The sequence below is a fragment of the Dysidea avara genome, chromosome 1 (genome assembly GCF_963678975.1).
Source record: "Dysidea avara chromosome 1, odDysAvar1.4, whole genome shotgun sequence".
In the NCBI taxonomy this organism is placed as follows: domain Eukaryota; kingdom Metazoa; phylum Porifera; class Demospongiae; order Dictyoceratida; family Dysideidae; genus Dysidea; species Dysidea avara.
The window spans coordinates 48111818-48132930 of record NC_089272.1 but is presented as its reverse complement, the minus strand read 5'-3'; the positions used below and the strand labels follow the sequence as shown (position 1 = coordinate 48132930).

The 21113-nt window shown below is 38.9% G+C and overlaps 2 protein-coding genes across 2 annotated transcripts; one reads left to right on the top strand and one right to left on the bottom strand.

Moving 5' to 3' along the window:
• Nucleotides 1–11982: 11982 nt before the first annotated feature.
• On the top strand, nt 11983–15464 carry LOC136266255 (uncharacterized). The gene is made up of 2 exons (XM_066061268.1): nt 11983–12262; nt 12365–15464. Exons 1-2 carry the CDS (start codon nt 12078–12080, stop codon nt 15351–15353), a joined length of 3174 nt encoding a protein of 1057 aa, XP_065917340.1. The 5' UTR covers nt 11983–12077; the 3' UTR covers nt 15354–15464.
• LOC136247161 (uncharacterized) lies at nt 15464–17125 on the bottom strand. Its single transcript, XM_066038800.1, has one exon. The coding sequence runs from the start codon at nt 17123–17125 to the stop codon at nt 15464–15466; it is 1662 nt and encodes a 553-aa protein (XP_065894872.1).
• Nucleotides 17126–21113: the final 3988 nt, after the last annotated feature.

The following is a 21113-nucleotide window of genomic DNA, read 5'->3' as shown; positions in this document are numbered from 1 at the left end:
AAAACTATGTATTAAGTGAAAAAAAATTATACCATCGATAATGGCTACATTTGACGAAATGTATAGAATAGTTTTGATATGTTATGACTCTATTCCAAGGTAGGCCATACAACAAGGATGATATGATATAGTTGTAATTGTAACCATTAACCAATGTAGAGGCTGGATCTTATAAAAATTGATTATTGTTATTATGGATCCCGTGTAGAACTTGCATGTTGGTCAAGCTAGATTTATGATTTGGTTGCAAAGAGCAATTAAGTTTGATGAAATATTAGAGGCATTTTATTAATGTGAGGACTTGGTAAGGATGCTGTTTCACATTTTCTAGTCCTTGGTCTTAATGAAGTAACAGGGCCGGATGAAGCGGTCCGGCCTGACCACTTTCAGCATTAATTTTTAAAATATATTTCCGAGTCGCTGATAGGCATTGGTCGGTTATGCTGGCATGTTATTCGGAATGATAGATACCTAAAGCATCATGCTAGCATTGTGTTATAATGCCAGTAGAATATTTATATCATACTGTTAATCCTTCCCTGTGACAATCAGCCATGGAGATGATCGAAACACTCTAATAGGACAGCCACCCTAATAGAGCATTCAGGCACTTACTGATTTATTAGTCAGACACTTTATGAAGCTTGCAAATACGAAATAAATTATAAATAGCTTTGTATGGAAGTGTACATAATTGGATGAATATTTGAGCACTGCAGCATAGCATGATAGGGTAAGATTAAGCATATAGTTTAGTGCCTAGCTAGCTATTCACTGAGTTGTGGCTTCATCTCATTAAAATTAGTTGTAAGTTACATTATAGCTATCAGTTTCAAATATTAGACTCATGCATGCATATACTGTAGCTATAACAACAGGTAACAATACTGTATTTACATGTGTTACAACTGTATAATGTAATAAATTAATGTGATCACATGATGTAGCTGCATGTAGTGAGTTTAACACAAGTGTTAGTCAATAATATGCTAGGGAATTTACAACTGAAAATAGTCTCAGATTTAATCTCAGAGCATGCAATTTAGAAGGGTAGCATGCCCCCAGACCCTCCTAGCATTCACACAACAAGTGCTCAGCATTTCATAGTGCCTACTCCTTGGCCTGACCACTTTAGAATTGTTTCCTCCGGCCCTGAGTAATCTGTGAGTATTGGAGAATGTATTCTGTAACATTTTAGTGTAGTTCAATTTGCTGTAAAGTTATGGAGCATATTGTTTACCACTAACATGTTCAACACTATCAAATATTAAATTAATTTCAGTATGGCTTTAAGCAGTGTTACTCTTGTGAGGCCCAACTAGTATCAGTAGTAGAACACATTTCACACAACTATGACCAATAGAAGCAGATTGATCTTATGGCAAATCATGATGGGATATTACCCTTCTTCTTGTAAACTGGTGTAACATCTGCAGGTAAGGCAATCACAATAGAAACAGTTCCAGTTGACAGATTAAGTAAAGATGATATGCATGGAGTCAGTGGCGTAGCTAACACAGAAGGATTGGTTGGGCACCATTGTAGGCATACAAGTTGCAGTAATCAGCATGCATGCTGCAGCTAGGGGGTCTGGCATGGGCATGCCCCCAGGAAAATTTTAGAAAATTAAATGCTGAGATTCAATTTGGTGACATTTTGCAGTTAAAAGTTGTCATCTCTAGTAGGACACTAGCTGTATGAATGTTTTGTGTGCATAATAATTATTATTAGTATGAGGCTTCATATTGCACCTCGTATCACACAATTTAGCTATAGCTAGCTACGTACGGTGAGTACCTGTGTTGGTAGGGCACTGGAACTGATTGGTTGGGCCTGTGCCCTACCAGTACCCACCTTAGCTACACCACTACATGGAGTATATAGGTGCAATTTCTGCAGCACATACAGTGTTTAAATACTATTGATGGAATTTCATCTGATTTGTTAGTATCTAGTAGTCACTGTGGTTGCACAAGACTGAGTATGAGTAGTCCTTATATGGCTAGCTACTTTTCTCTTCTATATTATCATTTAATGGACACCATTCATATTAACACATGTATAGTAACCTTGTCCCCACCAACCTGAATTTTGTAGGTGTGAATAAGTTTCCCTTCCCAGTTATGATATACTCACATACACTAGGTGATATACATGCTCATGGTATGCCTCGTGTGTATAATGTAGATTACGTGTACTTATTTCTACAGGTGAAATGACTGGGATTTGTTTATATGGTCATGGGAAATTATAAAATTATCAGTGAGGAGTTTGATGAACTGACCAATGCATGACACTATCCAGTACTTTGGATGCTGAGCACCTTTAATTCAATAATGTCATAATCTATGTATGCTGGCTATCCTTTTGAACCTTGGAGAGGTTACTTCTGATATTCACACCTATATACAAACAATACAAAACTCAGATACACATTTCCCCAATATTATGTAAACAAGGGGGTTCACCACAATGATCTTCAAAACAACCCTGCTGAGTGGCTTTCCAAGGTGTGTAATGATGTGACAACACCAATTAGCAGGAATATGGAGACCACATTATTAGGTAGGTAGAATAAGCTTTTTACCCCCTCCCCCCATCCTTTACATGAGGACATTAGTTGCCTACAGATGTGTCTCACCAAGGTTCCACTGTGAGCTGAATCCTGGTAGAATTACACAATCAACTCATTCGTACTTTTCATTCAAGTGTTTGACACAATATTATTTTATGACCAATCAAAATTACACCTAAGGGCAAAGCCATAAAGTGCACCATCTATATCCAGTGGAGCCAAAGTGCATGTATACTCTCAATTGACACCTTTATACTGTCACCATTAATCATCCATCACTTGTACATTTCTAAAACTGCTCAGTATTGATTAATGAGTGGTTTTTATTAGTTTCACTCTACTGGATTTGCAACTTACAAAAAGCAAAGGAGAACATCCAACATATACATCACTTAATGGATGGTTCAGGTATATGTATTAAGTTATGGTATCTGAAGTTCATGGAATTGGATGTGTGTGAAAGATCCCCTTTTTTGAAAATCCAGTCACATAATAGCTGAATTCCGAAATGACGTCACAATATAAATGGCGACCTCTATTTGGGGGACTTTAACGAGGGGTCCGCCACAATTCGGAATCACGTCGAAGACCTCAGGAATCACTGGAATCAATCAAGGAATCATGGAATTATGGGAATCTGAAGCGGAATCAACTTTGTAATTAGAAATATTTTGAAATAAATGTTATGAAAATTATATCGTAAATTACCGTTTAACACAGTATAACACACTCATAAGCTAAAGACGCTAACTCTCACCTGTTTTGCACCTGGTTTTACACTTTGTATATACGCCTACGTGTATTACAGTGAGTGTTCCTGTGCGTTTCTAGTGAGGTTTAAGTCTTCGTGAGTGAGTGCGAGCCATCGCAGAAGCAGCTAACTACCAGCTAATTAATTCTCCGTCGGCTGGCTGTTGGATCGAGGTTTCCCGGATTCCAGAACATCCTCTAATCTAACAATTTTCAATAACAGCTCCTACAAGTTCTCAGTGGTACGTTGATTTGTTTGAATAGTAGTATTTGGACACCCTTTGCTAGCTATATAGCGGCTATATAGAGTTATAGTAACTAAATGTGTGCATGTTAAAGAATGTCTTGGTAACTACTAAATGCTATAGCTGGTCAATTTTATTTTCAGTGCTGACAACTGATCTTAGAGTTAATTTCGTCAGCCATTTAGCCTACATATAGTTGTGCATGGTTGCAAAAATTATACTAAAGCAAAGTAGAAGCTTTATGCTGTACCTTCATGAAGGCCATATATACAGTGACAAATTTGTTGCAATGCTATTGTTCTTCTGAATTGAAGCTAGCTAGCTAGTACTGCATGGTTGCTACTATTAGGGACAGCAGTGTTGGTGCATTAATGGTAGCGGCAAGCTATGTGGGCTTTTAATATGCATGGTTCAGATACTCAGGTTGGTGTAAATAAATATGGTGTATGTTGTACTATGGTGTAAATACCCTGGGGTACTACATTTAATAAACAATATTATAAAATTGCAATGTGCTGTTGTCACATATGCTTTTATCTGTAATTGTAGCCACTAGCTATAGACTAGCCTATAGCTGGTATGAGAGCTGGTATGTGACACCTTTTGCAAAACAATACTGTTGTGGCAAACTATTATTATGCCCTAGCTGTTGTCACTTTGAATACATTATAGCTATACCAATGGAACCCAGAACGTTTTTCAGTATGTATGTACAGTATACATGGACCAGTGTATTATCTCGCATAATTGTCCGTACATTTAGGAACATTACTATCAGGATCAGTGCATATAATTTATCACACATCAATTTCTTCAGCTAAGGTGAGGCACCAATATAGGTGTTGTAGTGTTGTTATATTGACATCACATAGTTATCTTGATCACATCTCAAGCAGAGTAGTTGAAGTAAAATTTGGGCAGCGGCAAAACTTTAATTACATCTCTACAGATTGTGAGCAAGGAAAGCTACCTGTAACCTGGCTGTGCATTGTACAAGGTTCCATACTGGAAAGGTTATAGCTGCAGTGTGAACGCATAAAAGAGATAATGAGCAGTCCTGATAAAAGCTCAACAGAGCACGTTAGTGCACCAGATGACATATTTAGTAGTCATGCAACAAAATTTCAACTTCCCAGTTATATCAAAAACATGTTTCTAGCTTGCGGCTACGACACATTAGAAGTCATTGCAGACATGGATGTTTGCCCAGCAACAAATCCTAATGACATTGACATTATACTTGATTTTGTGAACAAGACATTTCCTCAGGATGCAAGGTGAATATATAGTTCTGTTGACATTGGTTGTTGTTTCATTAAAATATAATTAACAGGTTTATTCGTAACAACTGGGCCAGTTCAAGTGCCAGCATTCCTCCTGGACACAGAATACTGATTTCAAAGTTTGTACAAAGCATCCAAAATTAAAAAAAAAGGTGGCCAAAGGCAAGTCTTTGCATAAGGTGCATTCTAGAATCCCTAAAACAAGCTCCAATGCTGGTGCTGTTCAGTCTTCTTTACCACCAAAAGATAGCAGTCATGTAAATGCACAAATGGATGTCCATGAATATGAAGCAGAAGATTTGAGTGATATTCACTCGAAAATTCGTGTCCAAATAAAGAATTGGCTTTCTGCTCAAACAAATATTCAGTTAAGAGAAGTAAAGGAGCACACAGATTATAAAATTGAGGTTGAACGGCACTCTAATGGTATCGGTGTTAATGCAGCAATTTTTTGCATGCGATGTCAGAAAAAAAAGCCTATTCATGTCAAAAATGGTAGTGTTAAACTCTCCAATTGGAGTAAACATATAAAGGATCATGTGCAAAATCCGAAGAAAAGCAATGGGAATCAGCTGGCTTTAACCAACTTTTTAAAACAGAGTTGTACAAAGCCATCTTCAAAATTAGCTGGTGACAGCAAAATCCTAGATACCACCACTGCCATCTCTGTAAAATCTGAAGTGGTGTCAGGTTCTGATGTATCAAGTGATCCTAACAAATTGTCACCAGAACAAACACCAGAGCCTGGCATCACTAGTGAAGTAGCACTACCAGACATCATCAACTCTGAAGCATCCACCACACCAGATGCCAAAACAGGTGTGGTGGCATTATCAAATACTGCACCAGGAAACTTCCATATAGCTTCCAAGCAAAATCGCAATTGTGATAGTCAGGTTTTTTAGTTAGCCCCTCCTATGAAAAGGAAGTAGGAGGGGCTGACTTTGATCATGCATTTAAAAAACCTAAGCTTGACTGGTCTTATCCAACCAGAAAGCAAATAGCCTTGTTGAAGTATGATCCTGCACAGACTTTATTAACAGACTACTATGAATTGGCACACCAAATTGAGCAGCTGATAAAATCAGAACCCGCTATTATGAATTCGTTTCAGTATGCACATAAAGGGCTCAACAATAAACAAGTAGACAGTGCACAGCTGCACACTGATACATTGTCATTGTTTCAGCAATTATTGTCAAATGCTGAAAAGAATGCCTCAAAAGTGCCACAAGCAAGAAGGCATAGTTCCGTAATTAAAAATTTTTCTACATCTTTGTATTTGTATGGAGGACCAATGGCATATAATCTTATACACCAGAACATGCCAACTGCTTTACCATCATTCCGTACAATACAAAGACAAATTCATTCAGAATATCACCACATTTCTGAGGGTGAACTACAATTTGATGGCTTAGTATCTCACTTGACTAAACACAAAGCTCCATTTGTAGTTTCCATTAGTGAAGATGCTACTCGTATTATATCAAGGGTTGAATACGATCATGAATCAAACAGAATGGTGGGATTCATCTTGCCATGTGATGATGCAGGATTGCCCTTAGCTGATTCATTTTTGGCAACTTCATTTGTAGCTATTGAAGAATGCTTCAAAACGCAGCAGCTGTCTAAACTGGCCTATGTATATGTAGCGCAATGTGTTTTACCTGGCGTACCTTCATTTTGTTTAGGATGTGTGGGGATTAATAATGTATTTACTTTTGCCGATGTTTTAAAGCGATGGGTTCACATATATTCTCAGTGCCAAGAAAGAAGCATAAGAATTATCAGTTTTGGGGCAGATGGAGACTCATGTCTTCTCAGGGCAATGAAAATTAGTTGCCAGTTCAAAATTTCGCCCTCTGACATGCCATTGTACAATTCTTCTCCTTCATTCATTGGTGAAGGAATAGTCCTTCCAAAAGAATGGACTTGGTTTTGGTTGCAGAAACCATCATCTGTATTGTACATACAAGATTTTATCCATGTAGCTGTAAAGCTAAAAGTACGACTGCTGAAGCCATCTGTGGTTATACCTATGGGTAAATACCTTGCCAGTTCTCAGCATTTGCATATTGTGGTTGACAATTACTGCAAAGACCAGCATGGAATCAGGCAAAGAGATTTAGATCACAAAGATCGTCAGAATTTTGAAGCAGTCACACATCTTGCTAGTTCCTCTGTGCTATCTCTGCTTGAGCAGATACCTGATGCAAAAGGTACACATCAATACCTCTGCATTTTGAAAAATTTTATAGACTCGTTTTTAAATAAACAGTTATCACCATTAGAAAGAGTTAAGAAAGTGTGGTATAACATCTTTTTTCTGCGGTACTGGCATCGCTGGTTATCCCTACAGAAGACATGCAATGTCAAAGAGAATTTTATTACCAGCAATGCTCATACGGGGATTGAGCTTAATGGTCATGCATTGATTTTGCTTTTATTGCTTTTAAGGGACAAGGTGCCAGATGGAAGTAAGCTTTTTAATCCATGGCTGTTAGGGTCACAACCATGCGAGCAAACGTTTAGAGCAGCCAGAAGCATGACAAGCACATTTTCAACTATTGTCAACTTCAGCATGCATGGGTTATTACAGCGGCTGCATCGTTTACATATACAAACAACACTGGAATCGGAGGCAGATGAAACTGGAATTCACTATCCTCGAGTTTTAGCACATGCTAGAAAGATTGGATTTTCAGACATGAGTACCACAACAGCTGCTTCAAATCTGAAAGGAATATCAGATAAGGACATAGCCAACACAATAAAACTGGCAAAAGATGAAGCAATCAGTTCTATAAAAGAATTAGGAATGTCAGTAAAAGAAGGAAAATGGGAAGAAGTAGCACTGAAACCAGTTGTACCAAGGGATGGAGAAAATGATGACGACAATGATGATGATGAAGACGATGATACTATTCCTGTTTGTGACAGTAAAGGTGAACCAAAGCCAGTCAGTTTTAGCACTGAGGAAGAAAAATTGGAGGGTACTGAAAAACTAGAGGATATCAAAAGTATGAATACAGTAGGATTTGTAGATGAAAAGGCTGTCAAGTCAGTTGAGAGTTTGCAAAGGATGAAACGGATACCCTCAAGTACAATAGCTTTGTATGATGTTGAAAAGATAGTTAGCAAGGAACGTGTATCAAATAATCAGCAAAGGAAGTATTCAGAGTATGTGCAGGTAACTCATAATGGAAGAAATGTTTACATCAGGAAGACCACAGCTGTATGGCTTTTTCAGGAGTATGAGAGAGTATCTGGTGATCGACTCTTTAGGGTTAGAATGGTTCAACTGAATTCATCTGAGTCTCAAGCCAATGTCAGCAAAATGAAAAGCAATGATGATGATTTACCATCTAAGCATGAAATTATTCAAGTTGGAGATGTTTGCATTTTCCAAAGGAAAAGTAGTACAGAATGGTCCATGGGCAAAGTATTGCATTTCTTTTACCATAATGGTAAAACTAGTAAAGCACAGCAGTGCAAAGCATCTTCATTGCATGTAGATAGCAACAAAGATAACACATCAGTAGTCTGCTCCATGTTCAATTGGCATCCACCACTTTCCTTACAAACGTATGCACTGTCTACTGAACATGACATGACTACAGCTACTAGCTTTCGTTTAAATAATTATGCATTTACCCTTTCAGAAAAGTGCTTTGTAATCTTGCAAACAGAAGAAATACCTGTGATTCCAAGTGTAATGATGCAAAATTCTTTGCGGATTGATTTAGCCTGTGCTAAATATGTTACACTATCAGATGAATCTTTGCAATTCTTAGAAAATAAGCTAAGGAATGTAATTACTATACCTGATGAAGACAGCAGCAATGACAATGATACTACAATTACACCTATTTGGAAAAAGTTTGGTTGCTATACCCTGACCAGTGTGCACAAAGCTCAACTCTATCGAGGTCACCTGTTGAGTGACATTCATATTTGTGCTGCTCAAGCATTACTGGCAAAGCAGTTTCCAAAGATTGGTGGGTTTAGGAATACATTGTTCCAAATTTCATCTTCACTGAAACCATTTGAATGTAGCAATACTTTACAAGCCATTCATGTAAAGTTAGTAGGAAAAGTAGATCATTGGATAGCAATGTCAACAATTAACTGTGCAGAAGGTGAAGTAGAATTGTATGACTCATTGCAGCTCACGCCGTCTTTGGAGCTGCAGATAACAATTGCTAAGTACCTTCGGTCTCACGCTAGATCCATCAAGATAAAAGTAGTGAATGTACCTGTTCAGACAGGCAGCACAGATTGTGGGTTGTATGCTATTGCTATGATGACAAGCATTGCACACTCTGATGATCCTGCAACACTCGTATACAACCAACAAGAACTTCGAATACATCTGATGCAGTGTTTTGAGAAAGATTTAATGGAAAAGTTTCCAGTTTCAAAGAAAAGGAGAGTAAGGAATAAAAGAATATCAAAGGAGATTTTACGTAATATTTATTGCTCGTGCCGGTTGCCTGATTGCGAAGATGGATCAAAGATGATCATGTGTGAGAATTGTAAAGAATGGTACCATGAAGGATGCATAGATAGAGCAGAGGCTGCAATAAACTCTGATAGTGACTGGATGTGCAGCAAATGTTTATAGATGATCACATTACAGTTTTAAGTTATACTGTCAAAGTATTATGATTGCCTAATACGCACTTGAATAACAAGTTACATAGCTAGTTACTAATGAATTTTTGTACATCATACTTCGTGAATGAATTATATATTAATTACGCTGCATGTACTAGCTACTTATAGTACTATATGCAGTTGCTCAACAGTTACATACAATTACGTATACATCAATATGCTAATTTATGTCACATTCCAGGATGAACAGTATTATATAGATGTGGGAGTTTAACTAGTCTCATGTGCCAGACTATCTCTGAGTACCACCCACATAAACAGTTTGGCACATGAGAATGTGAAGTTGCAAATTCTATTTAGTTGTAGGTGGGAAAAATAAATGCATGGATAGACTCAGGAAGTGGTTGTGGAACTCATGAGACTACAGATTTCTTATTGACAATAAAAATTACAATGGCCTAGGTTATAGGGCTACTTACTTACTATGCAATGACACCTGTAGAAGCCCTGGCAACACTTCCACAGTAGTATAATGTCAGATATCTACAGATTAATGCAATACCATGAATACTCTGAAGTTCAAAATCCTGTATGAATTAAGTCAGAAATACCTTCAGTCTCTTTAAACAATCAGATAGTTTGCTCGGATTTTATTATTATTATGTAGTTTAGTTTAGTAGTTAATCCTAAGGCTGCAGCACATGTTCCTGGCCCTTCAGTGATGGCCACTGTACATGTAGAGCAGTGATCGAAATTTTAATTCAAGTCTTTTAATAGGGTTTGCAAGTATTCAAGCTAACTAGCTATTGGCAGCTGGAGCAAGTGAATTTGGCATATAGTAGCTCTCAAGTTGCACCCATTTGATGTGGCCGCAGCATTAGTATATAGTTCAAGCAAACAGACGGAGACCCAGTTAGGGGTGTTAAGAATTTTTACTTGGAGTCTAGAGGGGCCCAGATCTGGTGTTCCCAACGAGACTTTTACTAACCCTTAGCTAACTAGCTTGTTAATGAGTTGCAATACATTCTTATTATAATTATTGCAGAACTCATATGGGTGAGTATATTACAATATAGATGTAAAATCATGAGGCTACAAATATAAGCTATAAAAATAAATTACAATGTAATATGTTTCAGAAGTTCCTTAAAAGTATCTATATTGTCAAAATTTATATCACTAGGTAGAGTGTTCCACAATCAAATTGAAGCAGGAAAGAAACTGTATTTATAAGAATCAATAGCTGTGTCTGGCTATATAACTTTAAGTTCACTACTTCTGGTATACCTTGATCTATGAGCTATATAATCAGAAAGTGATACATCCGCAATGCTATGAATAATTTTATGGAACATCTGAAGCCTTAAATGTTTGAAATGAGTTTCAATGGTGCTCGGGTTAAGACGTGATAACATGTTTGATACACTGCTGGTTTGATATTAATCATTCATTACAAAGCGAGCTGCACATCTTTGCACAGACTCAAGTTTGTTTTTTGACCATCTGCTGTAAGGAGCCCATGCTGCAGCTGCATATTCCATTGTGGGCTTGACGTAAGTAAGAAACAGGTCGATTCTTTGATTTTACAGGAGCAGTTTGCAAAATTTCTCCTCACAAAACTTAATACAGAGTTTTCCTTTTTGCACACACTGTCCACATGTTGGTTAAAAGATAATTTTGAATCAATTGAGACTCCCAGGTACTTGGCACACTGAACCACAGTAAGTTGTTCTCCATGAAGGTGGTAACTGGAGTATATAGGGTTTCGTTTAAGAGTTATAGATACAACCACGCATTTGTCAACATTGAAAGACATTTTCCACTTTTTCTCCCATAGCTCCAATATCTGTAAATCATCTTGCAAATCTTTAACATCTGTTAAACTATCAATTATCCTATTAGAATGCAGTCATCAGCGTATAAGCGACAAATAGAACTTAATTCGTTAGTGATATCATTTATGCATGTAAAAAATAGCAGAGGCCCTAGTACAGAACCTTGTGGGACACCACTCAAAACATCACAGGGGGTGGAAGTGCAACCACCACACACAACACTCTGTGTACGTCCAGTCAGGAAAGATGTGATCCAGTTTAAGGTCTTTCATCAGGGTTAGCTAGTGCTGTGACGGTGTCCACTGACACTTTTGCCAGACGCAGAAATATAGAGCTTCCTGCCCAGTAATGATAAAATAAATAAATAAAAATAGGCTATTGCCAGCGAATTTCTAGCGACTCGCAGCGGCTCGAGTCCATGCCGGGTGGAACTTAACGTGACTTCAATACTCACCAGTAGGTTCAGCAGAGGTAGCTAAAGTGATACACTGTGATAGTCACCATTCTGGCTCGCCTATAGTACAGAATCCATTCTAGGGAATCGTGGAATCAACTTGGAATTACAGAATCAGCCTTGGAATCAGCGGAATTATTAGAATCATATGGAATTATAGGAATCCCTTTTGGAATGAGCGAGTTCCGAAATGACGTCACAATATAAATGGCGACCTCTATTTGGGGGACTCTTATGTATTCGCTATACTACAAAGTTGTTAAATTTGTGTTTTGCTCGGTTTTGAACTAGCTAGAAAAGGCAAGTGGCAAAGATATGAAAGAATTCAACGCCAATGGCCATGGTGACGACGGCGATTTGTATCTTTTGGAGGAAGGCGATATTTCCGGTGCTTCCTTGCACGGAAAAAAACCTAGCGAACTAACTGTTGCTAAACTAAAGAGATGGCTATCATGTAGAGGTGCTCCCTTAAGTGGAAAGAAACCGGAACTAGTAGAAAGGTATTACTGCTTTTGTAAAACAGCTGCTTGCTCGCTGCATCCACAGTGGCGAGCTCAGCTCCAAATGTACATGTTTACTAGCTACCCGTATTTTTTATGTAGGGTTGAATGCTACATCAAGTTTGGGTGGGATCATCTGCTTGTTGACCCGGACAAGGGTTTGAACACTCGAAAAAAGCTTTTAAACATGGCGGGTGAAAGAATGGAATCAGAGCCCTCAGGTTCATCCCAGTTGACGACATTATTAGAGTCACTCCCAAGCAGCACTGATCCTCAATGGACAGAGGGTTTAGTTGACATTCCACAAATTTCATTCAATGCAATTTTCAAGTTTTCAGTTGAAAGGAAAGTGCCGAGGAAGAAAGTTAACTACCTGGAAAATTTAGCAGATTTTAGGGCCCATATGTCATTGCAAGAAGACAGCAGTAAGGAGTCTGCTGAAGAGCTCTACATGGAAGCTGAGTACACTAGAACGCTGGACAAAGCTTATAGATTTTTCCATGATGGCCATGTTCAAGACTTGAAGTTTCATCCAATGCCACATCTAGAAAATGGTGTTTGTGTTGTATCTAGAGTGTTAGCATCGATGAAAAAGGTTTTTTACCATGTTACCATTCTTGCATGCAAGTCATCTTGTACAGTTAAGACAGCTTATTGTACTTGTCCTGCTGGGCTCTCTGGGTGTTGCAATCATGCAATCGCAACACTTTATTGTTTGGAGGACTATGTAAGCAGTGGTTTACAAGAAGAAGAAAAAAAAGGATGCACAGAACGGCTTCAAGTGTGGAACCGACCCAATCCACAACATGTAGTTGGACGCCCTACAGATGAAGTGACTTTAACTAAGAAAGTCTATGGTGTTGAGAAAAGACCCAAACTGCATTCTGTGAATAAATGGGACTGCCGTCCAGCATCAAGAAGACTGATTGACCCAAACAAGGCACGTCACCTTAGAGAGAGACTATTTGTTATAGAGGATGAAAAGATACAATCAGCTGAGAAAGCACTACATTCAGCAGGAACACTGAGTGAATTGAAGAAGGCGGCTCAAACCAAGTCATTGATAAGCATGTATGGGACCTCCGGTTACTTGCAAATGCTTGATGATGAGCCTGCCCCCTTAGAGAGCAGAGAAGACTTCCTTAGGAAGGAAAAGGAAGAGAGGTTGTCACGAGCTGCTGAAAAGAAGCGTCAATTTCAAGAAGAACTTGTAGCTAAGCAACTGCTTGTCCAGCATGACCATAAATATTCCCTGTGTGGTATGGATGAACACCCAACTGAAAAGCATAATGATTCTGCCGACATTAATCATTTAGCAAAGTCGTTGTACTACAATCATGTTTCTATTGATATGACAGCTATACATAAACTGGAAATTGATACAAGGGCTCAGTCTGACTCAGAAGTTTGGCACCGTGAACGCAAACTTAGGATCACTGCATCTATGATGAAGGAAGTCTGCCATAGAAAAGATAGTACTAGCTGCAAATCTTTCCTTTTGAAGAAGCTTTCCCCTACTGCTGCTATCAGTGCAGCCATGCGTTATGGTATCAGGCACGAACAATATGCCATTGAATCCTATAAGAACCACCGTAAACTGAATGGAGCAGAAACAACTGTTGAACCATGTGGTCTGTTTGTGGATTCTTCTGAACCTTGGCTGGCAGCTAGCCCTGATGGGATTATTTTTGAGCCTTCTCAGAGCAATGGTTATAGTAAAGGGTGTTTAGAAGTGAAATGTCCAATGTTGTGTAAGCAGAAGTCGATTGTAGATGTTTGCAGAGAGAAGACCTCATTTTGTATTCAAGAAAAGAATGGCAAATTTGGTTTGTCAGAATCTCATGCATATTATTATCAGATCCAGACTCAAATGCATGTGGCTAAGCTCCCTTGGTGCGACTTTGTTGTTTGGTCACCAGTGGGTGAGTTGTTTGTGCAGCGTATTCTGTACAAGGAGCAATTTATGCTAGCAGCTATTTCTAAAGCACGTTCTTTTTATTTCAATACTTATTTGCCAGCAATGGCTCCCTGTGTAATCATACGAAGTAGTATTGAACAAAATGGAAACATCGAACCATTGACTTTAGTCCAGGTGGCAGATAATTCCAAGCTTATGAATTCATCGAGCAATGATGAGCCATCATCAGCTACTGTGAAGCAGTCCGTTGATGAGAAGCAGTCTGTTGGTGTGAAGCAGTCCGTTGATGAGAAGCAGAGTGTTGGTGTGAAGCAGCCTGTTGGTGAGAAGCAGTCGGTCGGTGAGAAGCAGTCGGTCAGTGAGAAGCCGTCTGTTGGTGTGAAGCAGTCTGTTAGTGAGAAGCCGTCTGTTGATGTGAAGCAGTCTGTTGGTGTGAAGCAGTCTGTTGGTGTGAAGCAGTCTGTTGGTGAGAAGAGGTCTGTTGATGTAAAGCCGTCTGTTGATGTAAAGCAATCTGTTGGTGTGAAGCAGTCTGTTGGTGAGAAGAGGTCTGTTGGTGGGAAGCAATCTGTTAGTGTGAAGCGGTGTGATAGTGAGCAGTCTGTATGTGATGATGTAGTGTTTCAAAAAATTGACTCACTTAAGCAAAAGAGGATGCCCTTGTATACAGTGCTTAAAAATCTGAATTTGGCAAGGCACTCTGTGTATGGAGACGGTAGCTGCCTCTACCATTCTATTGCACACCAGGCTGGTTTTATTGCGAAGTCAAGTTGTGGCGACAAGTTGGTTAGTAAGCATTTAAGACAGGTGGCGCACAAAACGATGAATGAGCATCCTTGTGTCCGTTTGGAAGAAGGTCTGTCTGTAGTCCAATGGCTGGAAAAGAAGGAACGTGTGATGGATCCAACTGAATGGGGTGGTGACATGGAAGTGCGATTATTAGCCATTGCACTACACCGAGACGTTATTGTGATCACTGACAATTCCAGCGATGGCAGCTACGCAAGAAGATTCCCATGCCAACCACCTCCTTTACCCAAGATGAAGGGAGGTATATTTATTCCTATCAAGTGTAAAGAATTATGCGTACAATGGACTATGACCCCCACTCCGTTAGTCATTATATTCAATGGTGTTAATCATTATGATTCAACTATTTCATTATCAATGTAAATATAACATTAATGTAAATATACAGTACTACATCATTGCTTTCAAAATCCATTATTTATGTACAACTCATGATCAATAATAATATTGTGAATAATAAATAACTACATACACTATGCTACCAAAGGTGGACTAAAATTTGTTAACATAAAGCAAACATACACAAGTTCATTTATTGAGTCCCACATTGATGCGGGTAGAGTGTGTTGTAGAATATGGAACTGCTTTGCACGTCCGATAGCTCTCTCTACATGTATCCGTAAATGAGCAATTTTTCTTGTGTGGAAAACATCATCTACTGGCATCTGTGTATTCGAGCTCAATAATGGGGGAATGTTTAATCTAACACCCAGTGGTGCCAATAAATCTTGTATCTGAAATCCTTTGTCTGCCATGATTTCATCACCTGTTTCAAGCAAATCTAGCAGCCCACTAACTTCCACTAGTTTCCTATCTGAGATAGACCCTTCATAGGTTGGAGAAACAAATGTTACAACTCCACTTGGCATAATTCCAACAAGAACCTTGACTGTATTTCTGTTTTTATACGAGGAAAACGTACAGGACTGTGATAGCAATGACGAAGGTCTTTCAATTGGAAATTCTGTTGCATCAATGATCAGCCTTGTGTTAGGATAATCCTTCTTAAAAACTTCTGGCATGTATTTTTTGACTATGTGCCATCGTGGGTAACGCTCAAGGGCTTTCAAACTATGAAACATCAAATTGATCCATGTAGATACAATTCTGGATACAGAAGATTTTGAAATTCTAAACCTCTTGGCCAAGTCCAATTCTAGCAGTCCCAAATGAAGGCGAACTAAAGTTAAAAAAAACTGTTCCAAAAGAGGAAGTTTGCATGTTCGGCCAGTTTTTGTATCATCATAATCATCTTTACTGTTCTTTCCTTCCCATTGCCGCATTACCTTTGCATCACTTTCCAAAACCTCCTCGTAAAATGCAATCAGAGTGTTGTAATCGGAAAACCCGGTGTAAAATTTTACGAATTCGTCATTGTCACAGATGTTTTCCAAACGGAATAAAGATCTTTGAAAAGCATTCTCCACTTCGGACAATTTTACCTGAAGTTCATCTATCCTCCTTTGCATTTCAGCAACATCAATACTATTTCCTCCAACTTCCATGAAATTTTCTTCTGACCAGTCACTATCCACTGGTGTACCTTGCCCTTCACCACGAGTTTCAATCATGTCTGCTCTTTGGTACACAGAGGCAGCTAAGCGAGATGTAGTTGTTGTTCGCTGCTGCATTTCCCTAGTCCAAGGAAACACGGATGGTACAGAAGTTGCCTTTAATACTCGTCTTGCAGAGTGTAATACGTCACCACTAATGTAGTCATCGAGAGTGAAATGAAGAGAGCAGACTTTCGTATTACTATTTATCACAAAATTTGGTCCAGGATCTCGACGAATCTTTGCTATCCACATTTTCCCTTTGTCGCTAGAGACATCAGGAAACGAATGAAAAGATAATCTTTGCATCCCTAAACGCTCCCTCTCTGCCTTCTCCCCAGAAGAACTATGGCATAAGGGCACACAGCAGTATTGTCCGCGCCAAGCCTTTTGCTTAGCAGTATAGTGGCGATGACCACCTCGAGAAACACCTGGTCTAGGACCCTCTTCAACTGAGTCGAGAATTGAGCTCGGAACTGACTTGTTTTCTTCGGTTGAATTCTCACACAAAAACGGCTGGGGAACTCCGTCGAAACACTTCTCAGATGTAGAATCAGATAAGACACAATTATACGCATCCATAACAAAATGCAGTCCGATTTCACTCTCACAAACACACAATTAATCCAACGAAACTATTAAAGTCCGGGGGGTCCGCCACTCAGGATTATGATCGACGTGATTCGGAATCACCGCGTAATTCCAGTTGATTCCTAGATTCCGAACGTTGAATCCTCTGATTCCTCTGATTCTGCCAGCGATTCCTCGCGATTCCTTTATTCCGTGATTTGCGCATACTCGAAGTATACGGAACATAACCAAAACTGGACGTATAAATTTATGAGGTAACTGGACAAACCGTGAAAAAGCAGCCCTATGAGTTACTTTTGTGCATTAACGAAAGTTTAGAATTGGTTGTTAATGTTTTTCAAAGCTTTCTAGCGAAATATTTAGAGAGAAACTTCGCTAAGAGGGTGGTTTTGCTCGTACCCATGCCTGATACGGACATTGGCATAACAGCCTTACCGTTAAAGCTTCGGAGCTCAAACTCCCGACACAACATTGCTGTGAACTGGTTAACAACAAGACGTGTTCAATTACAAAATCGGGCTGCTTGTTCAGTAGAAACCTCGACTTCAATTTCGCCATTGGAAATGCACGGTGATATTGAAGTCAAGATTTCTACTGAACAAGTAACGCGATTTTGTAACTGAACACGTCTTGTTGTTAACCAGCTCACAGCAATGTTGTGTCGGGAGTTTGAGCTCCGAAGCTTTAACGGTAAGGCTGTTATGCCAATGTCCGTATCAGGCATGAGTACGAGCAAAGCCACCCTCTTATCGAATTTTCTCGCTAAATATGTCGCTAGAAAGCTTTTAAAAACATTAGCAACCAATTCTAAACCTTCTTTAATATATAAGAGTACCTGACAGAGCTGCTTTTGCACATTTTGTATATTGACTGCCAAGTTTTATACGTCCAGTCATGGTCCAGTTTCGTAAATTTTCGTGACGCATGAAAAATCCGTAAATATGCCCAATTCACAAATTTTTAAGATACTAAGACAATGATAATATAAATAAACACTTAAACAGTGGACAGAGAGGCAAACTCTGCCCAGTCCTGGGATGATGGTATTTTTGCCATTACAGAAGCAGCATTGCCACGTTGAATATCATTGGCAATCTTCTGAATCAAAAATTTGGGTGGCCCTATTATCACCAGACTGTTCCATCACCCAGGAACCTATCCGCCTCACTAATGAGCATGCACATGATCCCCAAGCACCCAAGGTCTCAACACATAAAGGGGAGAAGTGAAATGATGGAATCAGATAAGAATACTTTCTGCACTTAGCTGACTCTGCTGAGTTTGCCAGCCGACTGGCACCACTTGCAGAAGTAGATAAATTAGATGGGGCTAGGGTGTCTGAACAGGTAAAGTCCCAGAGCAAGGGTAAGCCCCGTGACCAAGGAATCAATGACATGCCATCTGGCCTCTTACCATCATTACGACACACACCGACTGGCTCCAAAACACAAATTCCCCTATTGGGCGAGGTAGCGATTCGCTATGATAGTGTTTATAAATTTGATTGAGGGCGAAGATGAGGCATAGGTAGGGTTCACAAACCGAAAAATCGATATCTTCAAATCAATTTACCATATCAAAACATCATGCTACCGAAGTGGTCAAAATAAAATTTTACATAACATCAAGTTTTACTAATAGTTCTTATAAATTATGTATCATAACAGCTAAAAATCAGCTCCATGTCATTTTGGAAGTCTTGGCTTAGTCAAACCAGTTGATTGAAAAGCCTTGTTGACAGCCATTATTTCTTGCCCAGGGGCAGAAGAAGTAGTTGATATGAGGGGGGGCTGGGCTGACCCAGACTTATGGAAATGAAGTACTACATTGTCTCTGGTTTGGTAAGGTGAGACCAAAAAAAAGGTCACGACCAGCTGACAATAGCTGCCCAACTTGCCAGCTACGCATTTATAGCTGGTAAACTACATAAAAATCCTTACATAGCTCCCTAAATACTGCTCTAATACTGTGACTATATACTTTATTAGAGTGACTACTCTATAGACCTTGTGCGTGCCAAGGCATGGCAGTTTATTACATCATCAAAATAACGCATCCACCATTTTTTGAGGGCAAAAAACGTACACATTCTATGCCTATGAATTTTTTAATGCTATACAAAAGAATTGTGCTAAATGATAGAGTAGTGCTGTTAAGTTACTGGGTAAAGTATATAACATATTTGCTGCACGGCGAGTTATTCCGCCTAGGGAGGGTTTTTGCAATAGAACGCTCAATACTTTTTCCCTCACTTTTCTCGTAAAATATCGTGAAACTTGAAGTCGTAGCAACTTTTTTCCGGTTTTTGCCAGACCACGCCTTGGCACACACAAGGTCTATTAGAGTATCTCGATCTTTATTGCGGCTTTCAGCCGCACTCCAAGAAGGATAATTTTGGCATGGTACCATTCTGAGGGGGGGGGGGGGGGGGGGGGGGGCTTCAGCCCCCTAGCCCTCCCCCTTTCCACCGCCTATGTTCTTGCCCTATGTAAAATACATGCATTTTGTACTGAATATAAAAAATGCAAAAAAGCAATCATTAGCACCCATAATCTCTACAGGACATTATACAAAAAATTAAAGCCCTTGAATTGCTCTACACAAGGACTCTACACAATTCCGCCCGAAGTAAAGCTCTAGCATTACCATAGTAACATTTATTTACTATTGATTACAACATAGTATATGCCCCCATACAATTTATATTGGAGAATTTAATTACTCGGGTGGGAAACCCCCAAAAAGCAACCTGTTACCCTCAACCAAATTTGCTAAACTTGGTATCATTCTATGTGTCAACACTTGCTGATTAAGAATCCACCTGAAGTAAATTCCTAACTAATTATTATACCGAGTTACATTACAAAACATATGAAAAAATAGGGTTTTCCTGCTGTTTAAAAACATATCTGAATGTGTAATTTGGCGATACAAGGCTCTATCCTGCCTTTTCTCTTCCTAATTTCACAAACTCCTATATATCACTCTATTCGCCATTGATCAAGAGTTCTTATGAGCCATACCATATTTCTGTAAATCAAAGTATGTGGAAGTCATGCTGCCATATTTAATAGACGGTGTCATTTTCACGTATATTTTACGTTACGGATTTTTATAATGTATGGTAAAAGTTGACAAATGTTTTGATATGCAAACTATATCAGTCATGTGTAGGGGTAGGTCTAATCAAGAGAGTGGCAGCAAATTTTGTCCATCTCTTCTAGTGAAAATAATGTGAAATACCTTGCAATTTTTGCCGTCGTAATTTGCAATGTTATTCTTTTAGGCCAAAAATCTCTCAAGCTTTGAGCGGTGTCCACTCTTACTATGGAGTATAGGTATAGTTTAATATAATTAATTAATATTTGGTAGTGGTGTCGCGTGCATCACTGATTGGCGAAAAAAAAGACATTTCGTGATCTGGAGCACAGAAGACTTGCAGGAAATACTGCAACATTTACTGCAACGATCACCTCCAAGTCAAGTACCTGTGTGCAGAATATGGTGTGGATTGAAGTTTGTTAACCATCTGGCTGAGACCAGTCTCATCCGATTTAGCAAAATTTCCTCCACGATCCAACAAATACTACAGTCTTGTGCACATAAGCATGCCTTTGTGTTGAATTATGGAAATGATTACTCAGCACAAGTACAAACTTCCAGTGAAGGCTAAATTACAAACACCTTTTATTGCACAAAACCAAGCCTCTCGTAGCTAATATATAAATTTGCAAAAAAATATTGTGGAATATGCTTGACAACTACTCTGAGTGCAGTTAAATAATCATTTTTTGTGATTGTTGAGACATTATGTATTAAAAATTAATTTCTAACTGTTCTATAAGAATATCTGACTGCTCTATTGGAGAGTTTCCTTCAAGTTAGACATATTGTAAATTAACCTATATAACTTAATGTGGCATATTGCATGCTATAGTAAAATCATTGTGCCTTTTCTGAAAAATATCTTCTTCCTCAT